This window comes from Physeter macrocephalus, chromosome 18 (genome assembly GCF_002837175.3).
Source record: "Physeter macrocephalus isolate SW-GA chromosome 18, ASM283717v5, whole genome shotgun sequence".
Lineage (NCBI taxonomy): Eukaryota > Metazoa > Chordata > Mammalia > Artiodactyla > Physeteridae > Physeter > Physeter macrocephalus.
Genome location: NC_041231.1, coordinates 92,399,227 through 92,419,705, shown reverse-complemented (window position 1 = coordinate 92,419,705; position 20,479 = coordinate 92,399,227). Strand labels below are relative to the sequence as shown.

General features: G+C 39.0%; 1 protein-coding gene across 10 annotated transcripts in view; it reads left to right on the top strand.

Annotated features, from left to right (window-relative positions):
* Positions 1-20,479, top strand: part of CDKAL1 (CDK5 regulatory subunit associated protein 1 like 1) — a 678,378-nt gene that overhangs the window by 184,902 nt on the left and 472,997 nt on the right. For all 10 annotated transcript variants that reach the window (XM_024121827.3, XM_024121823.3, XM_028479372.2 and 7 more), the window contains one exon: positions 16,070-16,118. In XM_024121827.3, the coding sequence (XP_023977595.1) occupies positions 16,070-16,118 (49 nt within the window). The remainder of the gene's footprint in view (positions 1-16,069; positions 16,119-20,479) is intronic.

The window sequence follows — 20,479 nt, the reverse complement described above, 5'->3', positions numbered from 1 at the left end:
AAAAAAAATCTATTTATTTATTTATTTATGGCTGTGTCGGGTCTTCGTTTCTGTGCGAGGGCTTTCTCTAGTTGTGGCAAGCGGGGGCCACTCTTCATCGCGGTGCGCGGGCCTCTCACTGTCACGGCCTCTCTTGTTGCGGAGCACAGGCTACAGATGCGCAGGCTCAGTAATTGTGGCTCACGGGCCCAGTTGCTCCGTGGCATGTGGGATCTTCCCAGACCAGGACTCGGACCCGTGCCCCCTGCATTGGCAGGAAGATTCTCAACCACTGCGCCACCAGGGAAGCCCCCTCCGGTATTTTTTTCATAGCGGGAGAGGAGAAAAGAACAGATTTGAAAACGTATATGTGTTGGATAGAAAGACCTTTTTTTAACCAAAACTTTTTCCCTAGCATGATTAAATGAAGTTTATATCTAGAATATAAATTTATAAAAACATAAATTTATAGGTAATCAGTGCAGAATCAAGATCTTTTTCATTTTTATGGGATCTTGAAACATTTTACCTTACAGTGAAAATTTTCATTTCTCTCTTTTTTTCAAATAAAATTTATTTATTTATTTATTTACTTACTTACTTTTGGTTGCATTGGGTCTTCGTTACCGTGTGCAGGCTTTCTCTAGTTGCGGCTGGCAGGCTCTAGAGCGCAGGCTCAGTGGTTGTGGAGCACGGGCTTAGGTGCTCCATGGCATGTGGGATCTTCCCAGACCAGGGCTCAAATCCGTGTCCCGTACATTGGCAGGTGGATTCTTAACCACTGCGCCACCAGGGAAGTCCCTTCATTTCTCTGTTGACAAATACTTTTGGTTAACTATTCACCTTGGAATTAGTTTTCATGCAATGTCACTTTTTTTTTTTAATCACTGCTCTTATTTGTATACATTGGTTACTCTGTGTCTAGCTGTAGGTAGTTCCAAGGTGTTGTGACTATTCCTATTGAATGCTACTTTTCTTCTCTTTAGTTTGTTTTTTTGGCAGGAAAGTTTCTTTTAGCTTAGTCAACCAGAAAGGATGTTCTGTTATAAAGTCTGGTAGCAAAAAAGAATAATAGACTTCAGAGCTCAGAAAGCCAGGCTTTAAATCCCAGGGCTGCCACATTATTGTTTTTTCTATTCAGCTAGTATCTACTGAGTGCCTACTGAGTGCTAGCTGCTGCTCCAGGTGCTAGGAATGCAGCGGTATATAAAATCACCAGAGATCCCTGTCCCCGTAGAGCTTACATTCTAGTTCTTGGGGAGAGGAATCTGGTTTGAGCCTAGAACATCTTCAGCCTCCTGGAGAATGTGGTGGGATGGGTCCCTAGATGCTGGGGAGATTGATTAGTTGGGAATTTCTGTGTAAGGTTCAGATGGAAATACACTTTGTGTCCATCAGCTGGGAGTTGTGTTAGGAATAGATGGCTGAAATAGTATTTATTTGCTTGAATTCTGCTTAAGGTCGTGTTATTTCTCAGTTCCTATAGTAGTCATTATTGATAGGCATGATATTTATTAGGAAGGTTGGTTTTTATTCTGTTACAGGAAAGCATGTTTACAGAATCGTACATTTTGTGTAGATTTTCTGAGCTAATAAAGACTGCATCTGAAATTGGTCTTGGCATTGATTCATTAGGCTTATCTTTGTATAATATCTCTAGAAATCCTAAATAAACTGTGAATTAATAAACAGGTTGTAACATTTAAAAACATTTTTAAAACATGCAATTCAAAGCAGAATACACAGATGCTGAAAATTTGTATATGACAGAACTTCCTGATGTGCCAGCTGTGAGCCCTGCAGGCAGATGCATATTTTCTTTGGAGAGCTGAACAAAAATGTGGTTTAACACAGGTGTCCACTTATCTCAGGGACTCTTACCAGGTTGATTTGCAGTGGTTTAAACATCTTTTCAGGCAGGCTGCTCTAATCCTGAAAGTCAGACAGCACGATGGCTCTTTCATATGTGAATGTTAATTTTGAAAATTATGTGTATAAATAAAGCAGCCTTTGAAAGAGGATACGTTTTAGAACATTTCTATCATATTACTGTATTCCAGAAGGTAAATAAATTCATGAAATGGAATAATGTCACAGTAATGGTGGCATCGATATTGAGGGCAAAATTTTAGAAACTATCCTCCTATTTGTCTCTACTTCATGTCTTCTGATATGTCTTTTTGTCATATTCCATTTTTTTTTACCTTTAATTATCAAAATGGCAGCAGTATTGTATCAGAATGACATGTAGATTTAAAAGCCCATTCATTTTTGTACCTTCCTAGATCTGTTGTTTTTACTTTTTCATGGCTTCCTCTAATTTTATCTATATGTGTATACATTTTTCACCTACTGAATTATAAAACGGTAGTCTAGCATACTAGGAGGAGCATGGATTTCGGAGCTAGGTTACACAGGTTCATATCCCTGCTCCACCACTTATTAGCTGCGTGACCTTGTACAAGTTACTTAACCTCACTGTGCCTCTGTTTCTTCATAGAATAGAGATAATAATAGAACCTAACTCCGAGTTTTGTAAGGGTTAAAGTATTTAATACACATAATGTGCTTAGCATGGTCCCTGGCACATAGTTAGTGCTCTCTATTAGCATTTTTAAAAAAATTTAATTATCTTACTAGTAGAGTTAACACTGAGCACAGCTATGTGCCTGGCATGAAACTATTTGCTAGAGTTACAGAGCTGCATAAAACTTGTCTGTCCTTAAAGACAGTAAAATCTGAGGAGAGCTGCAAATAATCACAATAAATATGCATAGGGATAAAGTCTGGTGGGCGCACAGAGGTTGAAACCATTCTTGACCTGGGTTTCAAAGGATGAGTAGTGGTTTGATGAATGGAGAAAGGAGAGAGGGCTTTTGAGCAGAAGCAGTAAGGTATCTAAGGAAAAGCGTGCGTGGTTACGGGTGCCCGGAAGGGAGAAGCAGTAGCAAGAAGTGCACCGTGATTTGAGTGTAATTTGGAGGCGCTAATTTTAAGAGGTGTAGCTTGGAGTGGTGCAGATGAGTGATAAATAGGGTGGAAAGGAGGAGTTTGCATTCAGTGAGATGCTTAAGTGAGAATCAACATGACGGGGTGAAAGACTGAGGGAGGGTAGGGCTAAGGTAGTGTGAAAAGGTAAGTGTCAGAAGCAGTATAATCTACTGGTTATTTCTATACGCCCTTTATTCATTACAGGTTAATTATTTTCTTGTATGTTATTGATACTAATTTTTTTGTTATTTTAAGTACGGCTTATTGAAATATAATTAACATGTAATGAAATCACCTCTGATGGATTTCGTACAGAACATTTCCGTTGCACCAGAAATTTCCCTTGTCTCCTTCTGTGGTCAGCTCCCCCAACTCCCAGCCCCAGCAAACAGTAAACACGGTCCTCGGAAACCACTGTTCTGATTTCTGTCCCTATAGTTTTGCCTTTTTCAGAATGTCAAATAAGTGGAATTATAGGCATACCTCAGAAATATTTTGGGTTTGGTTCCAGACCACTGCAATAAAGCAAACATCACGGTGAAGCAAGTCACGTGATCTTTTTGCTTTTCAAGTGTGTATAAAAGTTGTGTTTACACCATACTGTAGTCTCTTAAGTGTGCAATAGCATTATGTCTAAAAAATATATTCATACCTTAATTTAATTTAATTTGATTAAAAAAAATATTTACTTGGCTGTGCTGGGTCTTAGTTGCAGCAGGTGGGATCTTCACTGGGGCACGCGGGATCTTTAGTTGCGGCACGCGGGATCTTTAGTTGGGGGCGTGCGGGATCTAGTTCCCTGACCAGGGATCGAACCCGGGCCGCCTGCATTGGGAGCGTGGAGTCTTAACCACTGGACCACCAGGGAAGTCCCCATACCTTCATTTTAAATAATGCTTTATTATTAATGCTAAGCATCATCGGAGCCTTCAGTGAGTCACAGTCTTTTTGGGGGTGGAGGCTCTTACCTTAGTGTTGATGGCTGCTGACCGATGGGGGTGGTGGTTACTGAAGGGGGGTGGCTGTGGCCGTTTCTTAAAATAAGAGAACACTGAAGTTTGCTGCATCGACTGACTCTTCCTTTCATGAACAGTTTCTCTGCAGCCTGCAATACTATTTGATAGCATTTTACCCACAGTAGAACTTTCAAAATTGGAGTCAGTTCTGTCAAATCCTGCTACTTTGTCAACTAAGTTTATGTAATAGTCTAAATCCTTTTTTGTCATTTCAGTAATCAGTTAAGTTTGCTGTCTTATGTGGGCGCCGTTCATGCTGCCCTAAATTAATGACAGTAGTGACATTAAAGACCACTTATCGCACCTCACCATAACAAATGTAATAATGAAAAAGTTTGAAGTATTGTGAGGATCACCAAAATGTGACACAGAGACAGGAAGTGAGCAAATGCTGTAGGAAAAATGCTGCCAATAGACTTGCTGCATGCAGGGTTGCCACAAACCTTCAATTTATAAAAAAACTCAGTATTTGGAAAGTGCTGTAAAGTGAAGTGCAATAGAATGAGGTATGCCTGTATATGTTACTTTGTTTCTTTTTTCACTTAGCATGATTCATTCAGTATTCATACATGTTGTGATTATTATTATCATTATTATTTTTTTTGCGGTACGCGGGCCTCTCACCGCTGTGGCCTCTCCCGCTGCGGAGCGCAGGCTCCGGACGCGCAGGCTCAGCGGCCATGGCTCACGGGCCCAGCCGCCCCGCGGCACGTGGGATCCTCCCGGACCAGGGCACGAACTCACGTCCCCTGCATCGGCAGGCAGACCCTCAACCACTGCGCCACCAGGGAAGCCTTATTATTATTTTTTTTAACATTTTTATTGGAGTATAATTGCTTTACCGTGGTGTGTTAGTTTCTGCTTTATAACAAAGTGAATCAGTTATACATATACATATATCCCCATATCTCTTCCCTCTTGCGTCTCCCTCCCTCACACCCTCCCTATCCCACCCCTCTAGGTGGTCACAAAGCACCGAGCTGATTTCCCTGTGCCATGCGACTGCTTCCCACTAGCTATCTATTTTACATTTTGTTGTGATTATTAATAGTTTGTTACTTTTTATTGTATGGAATTATTTCACTGTCTGGATGGACCACAGTTTGTCTATCCATTTAGCAAGTTGATGGAAATTTGTGTTGCTTCCAGTTTGGGGCTATGAAGAATAAAGCTGCTGTAAACATTCGTGCACAGGTCTTTGTGTGAATTATGTTTGCATTCTCTTGGGTGAATACCTAGGAATGGTACTGCTTGGTCATATGGCCAGCATCTGCTCAGCCTTTTAAAAATTGCCGAAGTGTTTTCCAAAACAGCTATACTAGTTTGCATTTCCACCAGCAGTTCATTTGCTTCACATCTTGACCAAAGCTTGGTACTCCCAGTTTAATTTTAGCTGTTGTACTCGGAATGAGTAGTATCTCATTGTGGTTTTAATTTGTTTTCTCTGTTGGCTAATGATGTGGAGCACATTTTCTGTGATTGTTTAATATCCATATATCTTTGATAAAGTTTTATCACCTTCCCCTCTGTTTTTGGTGACCTTGAGTTAGGAAACTGTTTCTCAGGTAGCCACATACAGCTATTTCTTAGGACACAGAAGAAAAGAAAGTGATAAATTGGACTTCATCAAAATTAATTCCTTTGGCTCCCCCAAAGATACTGTTAAGGGGAAAAGATAAGCCATGGACTGGGAGAAAACATTTCCAAAACACCTATCTCCTAAAGGGTTTACACCAGAATATCTGAAGGACTCCTACAACTCAGTAGCAGGGATTCAACCTATTTTAAGTTGGGAAAATTTGTGTGTCTTTCTCTCATTATTTTTCATTGCCTTTTAAAATTTTGATATATTAGAAACTTGGAATTTGAGGGAGAGGGGAATGAGTGGGTAATTTCTCCTGTGGTTTCAAAACTTAAAATTTACGTTTCCAGGATCTAGGAACAGGTCTGATAAAGTATGTATTTTTTCTTTTTCTTTTAGACCTTTTTTTTAAAAAAATTATGGCAAGGATTTGTTCAACTCTTCACTCTGTTTGCAGTTTACTGTGGTGGACACTTACAAGCTCCATAAAGCCAGGGATTTTGTTTGCTATTATTTTACAGCTTTACATATTTTACATTAGTTTCTGTACTTAGTACAGTGTCTGGCTCAGTAAATACTTATTGAGTGAATATTTGTTAAATATAAAGTATATATTTGTTAAATATAAAGTATGCATTTATATTTTTCCATATTGTTCTCAGTTATTCCAGCAGCATTTATTTTTAAAATTTCCTTTCCCTCTTTGATGGTGCTAACTCTTATCATGTTTGTTTCTTAATTAATGTATGAGTTTCACATGTCCCATAACAAATTACCACAAATGTGGTTGGTTAAAACAACACGCATTTATTATCTTACGATTCTGGAGATAAGTTGGGCATGGGTTTTACTGGGCTATAATCAAGGTGTTGACAGGGCTGCATCCTTTTCTGGAGGCTCTAGGGGAGTCTTCTTCCTTGTCCTTTGCAGCTTTTAGAGGCCACCACATTCCTTGACTTGTGGCCCCCTTCTTCCATCTTTAAGGCCAGCAATGCAGTGCCATCTCTCTCTGACCCTTCTTCTATCTTGATCTCTCTCTCTATCCAGAGACGGGAAAGAGCCTCAGCTTTTAAGGACTCGTGTGAATAGATTGGGCCTATCTGGATAGTCCAGGTTAATCTCATCATCTCAAGGTCTTTAATCTTTATCACACCTGCAAAGTCCATTTGCCATGGAAGGTAATTTACTCTCTGGTTCTGGGATCATGATGTGAACATCTTTTTTTTTTTTGCGGTACGCGGGCCTCTCACCGCTGTGACCTCTCCCGTTGCGGAGCACAGGCTCTGGACGTGCATGCTCAACAGCCATGGCTCACGGGCCCAGCCGCTCCGCGGCATGTGGGATCTTCCCGGACCGGGGCGCGAACCCGCGTCCCCTGCATCGGCAGGCGGACTCTCAACCGCTGCGCCACCAGGGAAGCCCTACGTGAACATCTTTGAGAGACCATTATTCTGCCTACTACATGCAACATTGTTTATTAGCTGATGTTTTACATCCCTAATGTGTATTTCTGTTTTATTCTAGTACTACTGTTTTCAACTTTAGTATTACTTTATATATAATTTTTTACTTTATAACATGTTCTATTATTTAATATGGCTATAATATTCTAATGTCCCAAAGAATGTTTCTCTATGTAATTGAATTTAGCATGTTGATTTTAGTTTCTTAAAGATTCCCCCCCACCCAACCCCTGTGAGAGAGTTTTATAGGTATTTTAATTGGATTTAAGGGGGGAAAGTTCCTGGTACTGATCTGCATTTTGCTGGCATCCATCTAGCCTGGCCTCACCTTTCACTTAGTAATTCTTATCTCTTACTCAGTGTTCGTCACTCACTGGTACCATTCAGGTAGAAAATATGCTTTTTAGTGGTGTGTGGAATGTGCTGTCATATAACTTTTGATGAAAGGGCTATTTGTACCGCTCGGGAAGAATTTTTCTCAATGAAGATGTGAAAGAAGATGAAACTGTACTGGCAGATGAGAAAGTTTTTTTGAAAAAGTTAAACCACATGTAGCACCAAATGCTCTTTTGTGTAACATTAGTAAACTTGTTCATGGGCTTGTGAATTCAAGAAATCTGTCTTCCAGCAGAGTTAGCTAGTGACTGCTCTGGACTTCTCCAAATTTAAGAGATTTGGAAATTGAGCTCTCTTCCAATACCATTTATAGAGGTAGGGACTTCCCTTAACAGCTTGAAGGAAAATTTTTTAGAGAGAAAAATATTTTTTTACCATGAAGTCAGTATTGAACTTTAACCTGTCAAATGCTGATTATTGGATCAAGCTCCCATTATGGTAAAAGTGAAAAATCTGAACATGCATTTAATGGAAAAGGCTTTTTTGTTGTTGTTGTTTTTTTTTTGTGGTATGCGGGCCTCCCTCTGCTGCGGCCTCTCCCGTCGCGGAGCGCAGGCTTAGCGGCCATGGCTCACGGGCCCAGCCGCTCCGCGGCACGTGGGATCCTCCCAGACCGGGGCGCGAACCCGGTTCCCCTGCATCGGCAGGCGGACGCGAAACCACTGCGCCACCAGGGAAGCCCCGGAAAAGGCTTTTTATAGTATAGTTCTTAACAGAGATAGAAAGGCATTTTTTTCTTTTAAAGGTTGATAGAGTTTTTAGGTGGTTTTAAAGTGTTGGTCTGATATTTCTTTCTTTTTTTTTTTTTTTGTGGTATGCGGGCCTCCCTCTGCTGCGGCCTCTCCCGTCGCGGAGCACAGGCTCCGGACGCGCAGGCTCAGCGGCCATGGCTCACGGGCCCAGCCGTTCCGCGGCATGTGGGATCCTCCCGGACCGGGGCGCGAACCCGGTTCCCCTAGCATCGGCAGGCGGACGCGCAACCACTGCGCCACCAGGGAAGCCCCTGATATTTCTTAATTAGAATGAAATGACAGGTTGTCCTAGTTTATTTATATACAGTCAAAATTAAGAGAGCTAATGAGAGAGTTCCTCTGTACCTATGTTGATGTGTATCTATAATTTGTTAACCTTTGTTACCCCTGAAAGCATTTGAAGTGTCTTGGGATAAAATCAAGAGGTAGTAAAACCCCAGCCAGATTCATACAAGTATAAAAAGACTCATACCAAGTAATAGAGAAATGTGGATAAAGAGTGCTCTGTGCACATTTTTGATAGAATTAGCCTGAGCGATGCTACTGAGATTGTTCAGTTAACCCTCCAATCACTTCCTTTCGCAGGTAGAATATAAAGTGTAACTGGCACAACGTGAGCTACAGGGTCCCACATAGTCTTCCTTCCCTGATTATCTGACCTCATCTCCTACCACGATGGCCCTCATTCTCCATCACTTCTGCCTCTCAACCCCTGTATATGCTCTTGCCCCTGGAGGTTCACGTTGGTGCTTCTGTCTTATGGTTCACGTCCCAGCATTAACGCTGCCTGTCCAGAGGTTGACCTGGACCACTGTAGCAAAATTGCCCTCTCCTCCTCCAGCCACTCGCAGATTTTATTTTCTTCATAGCATCTATCATGATAGGAAATGAACATTTTCAGTTGTTTACCTGTTTGTCTCCTCCAAATAGAATGTAAGGCCCATGAAGCAGGGACTTGGTATTTTCACCATTAGATCCCCCGTTCCTAGAACAGTCATAGTGCTTGGTTGGTGCTTAATAGGTATTTGTCAAGTGAATGCATGCATGGCAGAGGTGATTGGTGGGTGAGCGTTAGGGGGAATAGTTGTTGCCTGGTTAACTTGAAAGTCCAAGTTCAGTTGGATATCGTTTTGTGATCAGTTAGTAATGACCTCGGTGTGTAAAGGAAAAGGGAAATTCACAAAACGTGCCCCTTATGTGCCATTCCTAGGTAAGATATACTAAGACCACTTGGCTAGAATTTAGCAGGATACCTTCGTGCCTTAGTTCCCTCAGCCTAGGAAATAACAGTAAGTGTCTCCTGCTGAGGGATGTTCTGAGGATTAAAAGTGATGGTGCGTGTGGTGCGTTAGCATGGAGCCTGGGACATGGTAATTGCTCAAGAAATGTTAACTATCAACGGTGTTATTAGTAGTCTGGTTGCAACTTATCTAGCTGCTGGTTGTTCAGAAAAAAAGATACTTCCAGTGCATACTAAAGCTGAACTTCTGACTGCAGGACAGTATTAGACTGTTCCCTGACTACACTTTTATTTTAGCCTAGTTGGCAAAATTGTGTTTGAGGTGTGTGTTAGTTTCCTAGGGCTTCCTTAACACGTCACCACAAACTGGGTGGCTGTCTTAGCCATACTCTAAACCTGCACTTGGCCAGTGTGGTTGCCAAAAGCCACAGGTGAACATTTAAGTGAATTAAAATTAAAATTCAGTTCCTCAGTCACAGTTAGCTGTGTTTCCAGTACGCAGTAACTACATGTGGCTAGTGGCTGCCATGCTGGACAGCCCAGTGTGTAAACGTTTCTGTCCTTGTAGAAAGTTCTGTTGGAGAGCACTGCTCGAAACAATTAGGAAACTTCAGAATAGCTCTTTTATTTGCTTTAGGTGGCTTTGTATAGGTTTGTTTCTTCATGTTGAGTTATAAATTTGGAGTAGTTTCTAATAGCTGAATAAAATATTTTTATGGGTTTCTTTTAAAAGTTCTGCAGCAGAATGACTCAGTGTTGTTTATGAATTGTTTATTCACCAACTCCTTTCTTCATTGTCAAGATCATATGGAGTCAGTAACAGAACATACCGCATGTCTTTTTTTTCCTGTATAGTTATAACTAAGTGCCTGAAGGACACAAGATATGCTTCTATTTATTTTATTTGAATTATATGCCAGAGACTAAGCTCTTGTGTATTCAGGGCTACAATTTATAGTGTTAATTAAGAACAGCTTTCCTTTTCTTCCCAGAATGAATTCAATATATTCCTCATTACTGTATGTGAACCTTGAGTTTGTTCTCACTCAGGACTGCTTTTTCTTCTCTCCCTGCCTCCCACCCTGTTCTTTTTGCCTCCCAGCCTCTCCCTCTTGCATTTAATTCCCCCTCCCCTGACTCTTCTCTCTTTCTTCACTGTCTCCTCTTCTTTCTTTTTTTCTCCCACCGCTTCCTCCAGTATCCTCCTTACTAGAAATGGAAGTGACACAACATTTTCTTTGAAGCATTTAATGAACTTCCCCCCTGCTTTTTTGTAATCAAATGCTTTTTTCTCTTTTTCTTAAAGTTTGGTAGAGCCTTCCTTTTGAAGTCCTGGATTCGCCCCACACCACCCAGCGATTACCGATCAGGTGTAGGCAATATCTGTTTTTCTGCCTTAAAAGTGAATGTGATAATCAAGTATTTTTTCAAAGTCAGAGGATGTATTTTCAGCTTGATGCATTTCAGAATTGATGCATTCACGTCAATTCTGTGTGACCATGAGGGTAAAAGAAAATCTTCATCTCTTCAACACCCACACCCACGCACACACTTAAAGTTTTATTTTGACATGATTTCACACTCACAGAAAAGTGGTGAAAATAAAGAATTAACATATACCATTTACCCAGATTCCCCGAATGTTACTATTTTACCAAATTTACTTATTCTTTTTATATATAGACATTTTTCCTGATCCTTTTGAGAGCAAGATGTAAACCTGATGCCTCTTCTAAATATCCTTATATTTAAAAAACAAGGCTATTCTCTTATCACTATAGTCTAATTATAAAAATCAGGAATTTAACATTGCTAAAATACTGTCAGTTAGCGTGCAGACCTTATTCACATCTTGTTAATTGTTCCAATAATGTCCTTTATAGGAAAAGAAAAATCCCAGATCTAGACCCAAAGTTACATTCAGTTGTCAGGTCTCTTAAGTCTCCTTTAACTGGAACATTTCCTCAGTTTTTTCTTGAGTTTCATGACCTTGACATTAGAACATTTGGCCACCCTCAACCTTTTTTTGGGGGGATGGTGGCAGTAATATCAGCCCTTTTGAGATATAATTCAAACACCACACTATTCTCCCATTTAAATTGTGTAATTCAGTGGTTTTTAGTATATTCACAGAGTTATGCGACCATCGCTGCAATCAATTTTATAATATTTTCATCACTCCAAGAAGAAACATAGTACTCCTTACCAGCCTCTCTCATTTCTTTCACCACCCATCCATAGGTAATCACTAATCTACTTTGCCTCTGAAAATTTCCCTATTATGGTCATTTCATATGCGTGGAATCAGACAATATGTTGATTGATTTTTTTCCTTTTTTCCTCTGGCCTCTGTCCTTTAGCATAATGTTTTAACATTATTAATACTTCATTTCCCTTTATGGTTCAATGACACTTTGTTGTATGGATATATACCACCTTTTGTTTATCTATTCATCAGTAGATGGGACTTGGGTTGTTTCTGTCTTTTGCATATTATGGATAATGCTGTGACATTTGTGTACAAGTTTTGTCTGGGCATACGTTTGCATTTCTCTTGGGTATCCAACTAGGATTGGAATTGCTGGATCATCTGGTTTAATGGTTTGAGGATCTGCCAGACTGGTTTCCAAAGCAGCAGCCCCATTTTATTGCATTCCCACTAGCGATGTGTGATGTGGGTTCCAATTTCTCCATATCCTTGCCCACATTTGTTACGGTCTGTCCTTTTGATTATAGCCATCCTAGTGGGTATGAAGTAGTATCTCATTATGGTAAAATATACACAACATAAAGTTTACTATCTTAATCAATTTTAAGTGTATAGTTCAGTGGCGGTAAATACGTTCACTCTGCTGTGGAACCATCACCAGCATCCATCTCCAGAACATTTTCATCTTTCCAAACTGAAAATCTATGCACGTTAAACAGTAACTGCCCACTTCCTCCATTGTGGTTTTGATTTGCATTTATTGGTTGGTTAATGATGTTGAACATCTTTTCATGTGCTTATTGGCCATTTGTATATCTTTCTTGGAGAAGTGTCTTTTCAGATCTTTTGCCCATTTTTAAATGGCTTATTTGTCTTTTTATTGAGTTCAAGGAGCGCTTTATATATTCTAGATTCAGGTCTCTTATCAGATATATGATTTGCAAAAATTTTCTCCCATTTTCTGTGTTGTCTTGTTATTTTCCTAGCAGTGTCCTTTGATGTACCAAGAGGTTTTAATTTTGATGATGTTCAGCTTGCCTTTTTTGTCACTCATTCTTTCGATGTAATAGTAAGAAACTATTGTCTAATACGAGATTCATCTAGATTCATGGCTTTGTTTTCTTCTAAGAATTTTATAGTTTAGCTTACCCGCAACTTTTTAACCTTTTAACTCCTTCCTCCACGTGTTATTCTGACTTTTCTCCAGGGAACACGCTTCCTGTTCGGTCCATGTGCTACGAGATTGGGTGCAATACTCCCTTTAAACTGTGATGTCTCCAACTGCATAGGAAAGCATTTTTGTTTTGGTTCCATCATTGAATTATTTTATATTGTACTTCTTTTATCTGTCTTTTCCTCAACTGATGTGTTGGTCATTCACCTACATTCACTGGGAAATTTGATCAACTCTTCCTTCCTTATCCTACCTGTATCTCTAATATCGTGGGCAATCTGAGTGTCCATATGGAATGTCTCACCAACACTCTAACCTTACTTCCTTACTTCTCAACTCCAGTGGTTATCACCTTTATCAAACTCTTTCAGCAAATTTTTCTCATGACTAGATCTTGGACCTTGCTGTTCTTCAAAAATACTAAATACCTATATCTGTGCTCTGTTATAACCTCCTATTCTCTTTTCTCCTTTATCTCTCTCCATCCTCGCTTCTCTTTCCCACCCTCCCTTTCCTTTCTTCCTTCCTTCCTTCAAACGCCAGCCACTTTACTTCTCCTTTCTGGTTCTGCTTCTTTATCTATCTAACCTATACTTAAAGTTTCATGTTATCCAGCATAGTTTCCTTTTTTCCGTATCCTTCACATCTGTCCTGTAAATCTCTGTGCTATTTCCCCAGCCTTTTGAACCTTCCTGGCACTTGTTAGATGTTTAACAAATGATGAGTGAATGAATGAATGGATGATGGAATGAACAAACCTTGGGTCAATCCATTTAACTGTTTCGTTCCTACATAAGATCTGCTGGGCCCTGAGGAAAATGACAGCTATACATGGAGTCATTGTTAAAAGTTCATGGTATCCAGTTTCAACTGGTATCTCAATACCGTAGCAATTTTTATGTGTTTCTAGTTTTCTCTCTCTCTTTTTTTTTTTTTTTTACCAGGTATTAAACTTTTAACAGGTATTTTAAACATCCACTCTGTTCTTATTTAACAGTATGCTTTCTCACTCATAGCAGATGAACTTCTTATTTCACTGAGAAAATTGAGGCCAACAGATGGGAATCTTGTTCAATATCCTCTTTGACTTCTACAAGAGTAATAGCATCTGTTTTCAGACTTCCCTCCTAACCCCTTGTCTCAGAAGATGACTTGGCCCCTCTCCCATTCTGGCTTGTGTCTCTACTACCTGTGTTTTGGATCTTACCCTCTCTACTTCCTCAAGGACCTAGCTCCATCAATTATTTCTTCTATCTTTAATTCCTTTTTATCTATGGCCTTTCTCTCCTCAGCATGTAAACTTTAAAAAAGAAAGGAAAAAAGGAAAGAAAGAATTAAATATACTAACACATGTATACTCAATTTTTTTTTTTTAGCTATCAAGAGTCCTCTTTCTCTTTTTTCTACCCAGCTTTTTGTAAGAGTTGTCTGTATGAGCTGTCACCATTTTCTTATTTATGATTCATTACTACTGAACTGGGTTCATTGACCCCCCTTATTGTTAAACCAGGTATACCCATTTTAGTCTTTATGTTACTTGTTATCTCTGAAGCATTTGACACTGTTGGCTACTTCTTCCTCTTTGAACTCTCTGTTATCCTGGGTTTGATCACATTCTGTAAGGAAGCCATGTGGATTCTCTTAATAAAACCAGAACTTAATGGTTCCATTGGTTCTAGGTGGACACATCCATCTCCAGTTAGGTAGGTTTGTTTAGGACTGAAGATCTAAGTTTCTCTGAGATTTACTTTGCCTTTGACAATTTCTCAATAATTATTGTTACTACTACCATCATGCTGGGCTGAGTGGTCACATGCAGAGCTGGATTCAAGTGTGTTCTCTCAAGTCTTCCCTTATTTCCTATAAGGCACTGAGGCCAAAAGAATATTTCAAAGAGATGTGACATTGCATTTTAAATAAAGTGTTTTTAAAAGGTTCTTCTTATCTCAGTTGAGTTCATTGCAACATCATTGTATAATAATGAACGATTAGGAGTGACAAAAATGCTCATCAGTAGGGGAATTCATCACTACTGAACTGTATGAATGCATTATGTTATATCCATATGTGAGAGAGTGTGCAGCTAGTAAAATGAATGAAGTAGACCTAGATGTATTGATGATGTATAGAAAAAAAAATCAAGCGGAGGTCTGTTATTTTATCTGTCATCTGTCTGTCTCATAATTTGTTACAGAAGAAAACGCTACAGAACAGAATTATGTGTAAATGTTTAACACTTGGTATCTACTCATCAAACCGTTATGAGTGATTTCATCTGAGGAGTGGGAATGGAGGGTGTTATGAGTTACTTTATTTCCTTTTTATATTTCTATTTTGTGATAAAACAATAATGATTTTGAGGATTTTAAATGTAGAAGAAATATCAACTTATGACCTTTTCTTACCTGTCTTTCTCTCCTTCCTCTAGCTTCTTGGGCTACAATCTCTGCTTTTTTCAATTTCCTTCCAAACTGTAGCCACTCTAACTGAATCCCCTTAGTGGGCTTCTCCTATCTGAATCCTGTTTATCCCTCAAGAGTCATCTCTGGTTCCCTGAGAAGCATTGTTGGATTACTCAGACATGTTTTATTATCTTCCCTTTGTGTTCCCATGGTACCCTGGGAAATCTTCCTTAGTCACTTGTGTCTAGGGCAGGAGCTGTTATTTGATTTTGTATTCCACGGACCTGAGCGGGGTACCTAGCACATGGTAGAAAGAAATCCCTTCATTAAAAGGGGTTTCAGTGTTAAAATAATAAAACATAAAATTTGGAGTAGATCTTAATACCAGCATGTGTCCTTTTGTGTAGGTTGTCATATTATGCTATTTTGCTTGAAGCTCTGTGTGAAGATACATGTTTTAATTAAACTGCAATTTATATCTCAGTATGTGTTGAGTTTATGTTGATAGGCTATCCTAATAGAACTCCAGGCAGGTTATTTAAATGTAATATGATTTCTTCAATTATAATTGGAGGACAGGAGAGTGATAATTTCATACTTCATTGTAACACAAAACAATATGGAGGGGGCTTCCCTGGTGGCGCAGTGGTTGCGCGTCCGCCTGCTGATGCAGGGGAAAAAACAAAAAACAAAACCAATATGGAGTATTGAGTATTTCTTATAATATCTCCAAATGCATTAATTAAAGAAAACTTGCATTTGTGTGCTTCACAATGTTTTATGTTGACTCAAGCAGAAGGATAAACAAAAATTGCTGTTTCTTCTGCATGTAAATTGCTTGTCTAACAGTTTGTTTTCTTTTTAGGTTCAACAGATAGATCGTGTGGTAGAAGTTGTGGAGGAAACAATTAAAGGTAATTGTTGAAAGTCAGATAAGCACATGTATATATTATATGAACTGTAATATAAAATACTACTTAGTTAACATTGTTAAGCATTTTTATGAAAGTTATTGTTGGGCAAAAATCATAAAAGTTTGTCCTTGACTGCTTTGTGCATTGACCAATCCAATATAGGAGGCATGCATTTGGTCGGCTTATAAATGTCAGGTATAGTCTTTTTAAAAAATCTTATTTTTATTTTAGTGTAAAATAGATTTAATTTGAACCTCAGATCAGGAAGACAGAATTTAATTTTAAAATAAGGAAACAGCTTTATTTTCAGTTTTATTGAGATATAATTGACATTATTTGCTTGTTTTTATATCACATAATTAGTTGTTATCCCTTCTGAAAGTACTTTAAAAGTAGTATTCAATTTTGATTCCTCTTCTATGTGTAATTTTTGTAGTTACAGAAAATAGAATTATGCTTTGATTGTTTTATTAGCCAGTGTTCTTTGAAACAGATTCTTATTGAAGCCACTGAGGAATAAACCATTCTTAATTCTGTGGATTAATTTGTAAATATAGTCTACTTTTCTTCTGTTAGATTAGTACAAATGAAAACTGATAATATGATATTAAAATATTAAGTTAAGTGAATTGAGGTTCTCACTTAAAATTTTTACCATTTTTTTAAATAAATGGGAGTTTGTGTTTTTAAAAAAGTCTACTTCCATCAAATTGAGAGTTTTAACCACATACTTTTCCTGCTGGCTTGTATTTACTGCCTTCCACATGCTGCTATTCATTAATTTTGAGTCTTTAATTTATTAGGTGACCGCAGAATATGAGAATTTTAGACTCTACCTTAGTCTTCCTTGAAATCCTGAAATAAAATGTCACGATTAAAAATTTGTAGCAGTGATAACTTTGAATATTTTTTTTCAAACTATACCTCAACCCCATCTTGTAAGGTCTAGAAGTATCATTACTAGCATTTATTGTGCACTTACAGTGTGACAGGCACTATGCTAAGCATGGAGTAAGTCATTTAATTTTACAACAGTACTGTGAAGTACAGTGGGTACCTCTGTTTTCCTCATTTCTTAGAAGAGGAAGTTGCGACATAGGGGCACACAGGTAGTAAGTGGCATAGTTGGAATCTGAATCTAGGCAGTCTGGATCCGATGCCTGTGCTCTTAAATTTGACACTACGTTCATACTATACCATGATTGCTGTGCTCTCTCCCAGTTGAGAGTCACTGCCTTAATGGTTGTTCAGTTGAGCTTCTTAAATCAGTGCTTCAGGATGCTTGAGGGTATTGTCGCTTGAGTACCAGGCATATACTAGCCACTTAATATTTTTAAAAAACTGAATGACAATAAAGATCATACAGGAGAAAATCTAGGTGACCATAGGTATGGCGATTACGTTTTAGATGTAACACCAAGGCATGATCTGTGAAAGAAATAATTGATGAGCTGGACCTCATTAAAATGAAAAACTTCTGCTATGCAAAAGACAGTATCAAGAGAATGGGAAGACAAGTCACAGGCTGGAAGAAAATATTTGCGAAAGACATACCTGATGAAGAACTGTAATCTAAAATACACAAAGAACTCTCAAAACCCAACAACAGGAAAATAAGCAGCCTGATTAAAAAATGGGCCAACGACCTTATCAGAAACCTCACCAAAGAAGATACACAGATGGAAAATAAGCATATGAAAAGACGCTCCACATCGTATGTCATCAGGGATGACACCAACCAGCCTGTTTCCTCCAAGAGTTAACTCATTAATACAAATTAAGATTTGCTTGAGAGGGGCTTATTATGAATAACCAAAGATGCTCCTCTCACCCTATCACTCAGGAAATCATAAGAGTTTTAGGAGATCTGTACCAAGAACTGGGGATGGTGACCAAATATGTATTTCTCATATCACAGTATCACAGAAGGCCTGTCACCTCCAGGTTGGGTTGATTAGGGATAGCATCTCACTGAAGAGTTTTGCTTAAGTGGGTTTATTGGAGAGACTGTAGTTGGGTTTAACTGTGATAGTCTACAGCAAGAGATGAGTTGAAGATGAAGTTGCTGTGGGTGTTCGCTGGCAGGTTGGTTTGAGGGTGGGAAGATTGATGAATTAAGTCTTAGTAATGCAACAGGAGAATTTCAGAGATGGGAGAAATAATTTTGTTAGATACCCTTAGTTTGCAGCTGAGGAAGCTGATCCAGGAAGGGATTAAGAGACTCACCTGAGATCTTCTTGTTAATGGACATCTGGGCCTGTCACTGAAACTTCCATTCTTCACTTTCTATTTCTACTGCCAAGACTTACAAGACAGCACAAGTTAGTGAAATAATGTGGTCCTTGTAACAGTTAACTACTTGTTGTTTTTCAGTAAGTTACTTTTCTGAGACTCAGTTTTCTCAGTTTAAAATGGAGAGGGTGAAATGGATAAGACTTTTGAGATACCTGGGATACACTAGGGGAAAATTCATGTTAATGTTTATTTCTTACTACCCCCTTAATACTTAGGGTGCAGGAATAATCTAACTGACCTTCGATTGCAGTGATGCTCCTTTCAATCAGACTGTATATACGGCTGTCATTTTCTGGGAATATCTCACTCTCCTGTATGCATACCTTCAGTGGTTGCCTGTTACCTACCAAATTAACTTGTGACTTCTACCTCGTTCTACCATTTCCACTTTTTCTTCCATTAATTCCATACATACAACTTTTGCTCCAGTCAGCTGTACTGTTCGATATGTCTTGTATATTATTTGCAGTTTGCTTCACATTCGTCTTAGGATCTTGCACAGAAGTGGATAAGTTCTGTTTCCCTCCAGATCCATTCCCCACCCTTCCCCACCTTGATGTATGTCCATGGAGGCAGACCTGTGTGGACTGCATCGGTAGGATCCTTGCTACCTGGCATCTAGTTGGATTTCTCCAGTTAGAGGTTGGGGGTGTGACTAGAGTGTGAAATGGAAGGATTCGTTCCCCTCTCTCACTTCCTTCTTCCCTGCCCATCCTAACCTGAAGGTCACAGCTCTTGTCAGGTGGCCCTCTCTATTCATCTGTTTCTCCGGGATCTTGTAACTCTTCCTTTCCTTTGCTTTTTCAGGCCCAGGGGTGAAAACACACCCCATTGTTGCTAGCCTGAGAGTATTGCATTGTCTCTTGTTGGTTTTCCTAACCTTGCCAAGCTTTAGTAAATAGTCCCTTTATTAAAATCTCTTCAGTTATGCAGTGTGCCATCTGCTTTGCTGGGACCCTGATTGATAAATGCTCCATGGAGAAGAAGGCTCTGCCCAGGAGGGCCAGATGGAATACAGCCTGACTAGAGGATTCTGCTCTAACTGTCTTGTTTCCACATTTGCTTCCTGTTGGGCTGTCTTCATATGTCTTCCTTGAAGGGGGTTTGGACACACAACCTCTGCCACAGCCTGTTTGCATTCTTCCTGTGGTATACCAAGTAGTATTTTTTAAAAAGGTATTAATAAGATACAATGGTGATAAAAACATTTAAATCTGTTGTAATTACAAGAAAACCAAACAAAGCATATTCCCTTTGTATCTGTCTTGGTTGGAGCAAACTGGAGAATTTAAGATATGCTGAATGAGTTCTCGCTGTTTAACACTACTGGCCTGAAAATTCCATCCATTTATAGCATTTGTTTTAGGAGACACCATATTATAATGACTTTAGCATTTTCTTTTGTATCATCTTGATAGTTGAACAAGATATGTAACTAAAGCTAAGGGAAGAAGTACAATATTTAAGGGATTTACATTTTTTTTAACATCTTTATTGGAGTATAATTGCTTTACAATGGTGTGTTAGTTTCTGCTTTATAACAAAGTCCTCTAGGTGGTCACAAAACACCGAGCTGATCTCCCTGTGCTATGCGGCTGCTTCCCACTAGCGATCTGTTTTACATTTGGTGGTGTATATATGTCCATGCCACTCTCTCACTTTGTCCCAGCTTACCCTTCCCCCTCCCTGTATCCTCAAGTCCATTCTCTAGTAGGTCTGCGTCTTTATTCCCATCTTGCCCCTAGGTTCTTCATGACCATTTTTGGGGTTGGTTTTTTAGATTCCATATATATGTCTTAGCATAAGGTATTTGTTTTTCTCTTTCTGAAGAAGTGACTTACTTCACTCTGTGTGACAGACTCTGGGTCCATCCACTTCACTACAAATAACTCACTTTCATTTCTTTTTTATGGCTGAGTAATATTCCATTGTATATATGTGCTGCATCTTCTTTATCCATTCATCTGTCAATGTACATGTAGGTTGCTTCCATGTTCTGGCTATTGTAAATAGAGCTGCAATGAACATTGTGGTACATGACTCTTTTTGAATTATGGTTTTCTCAG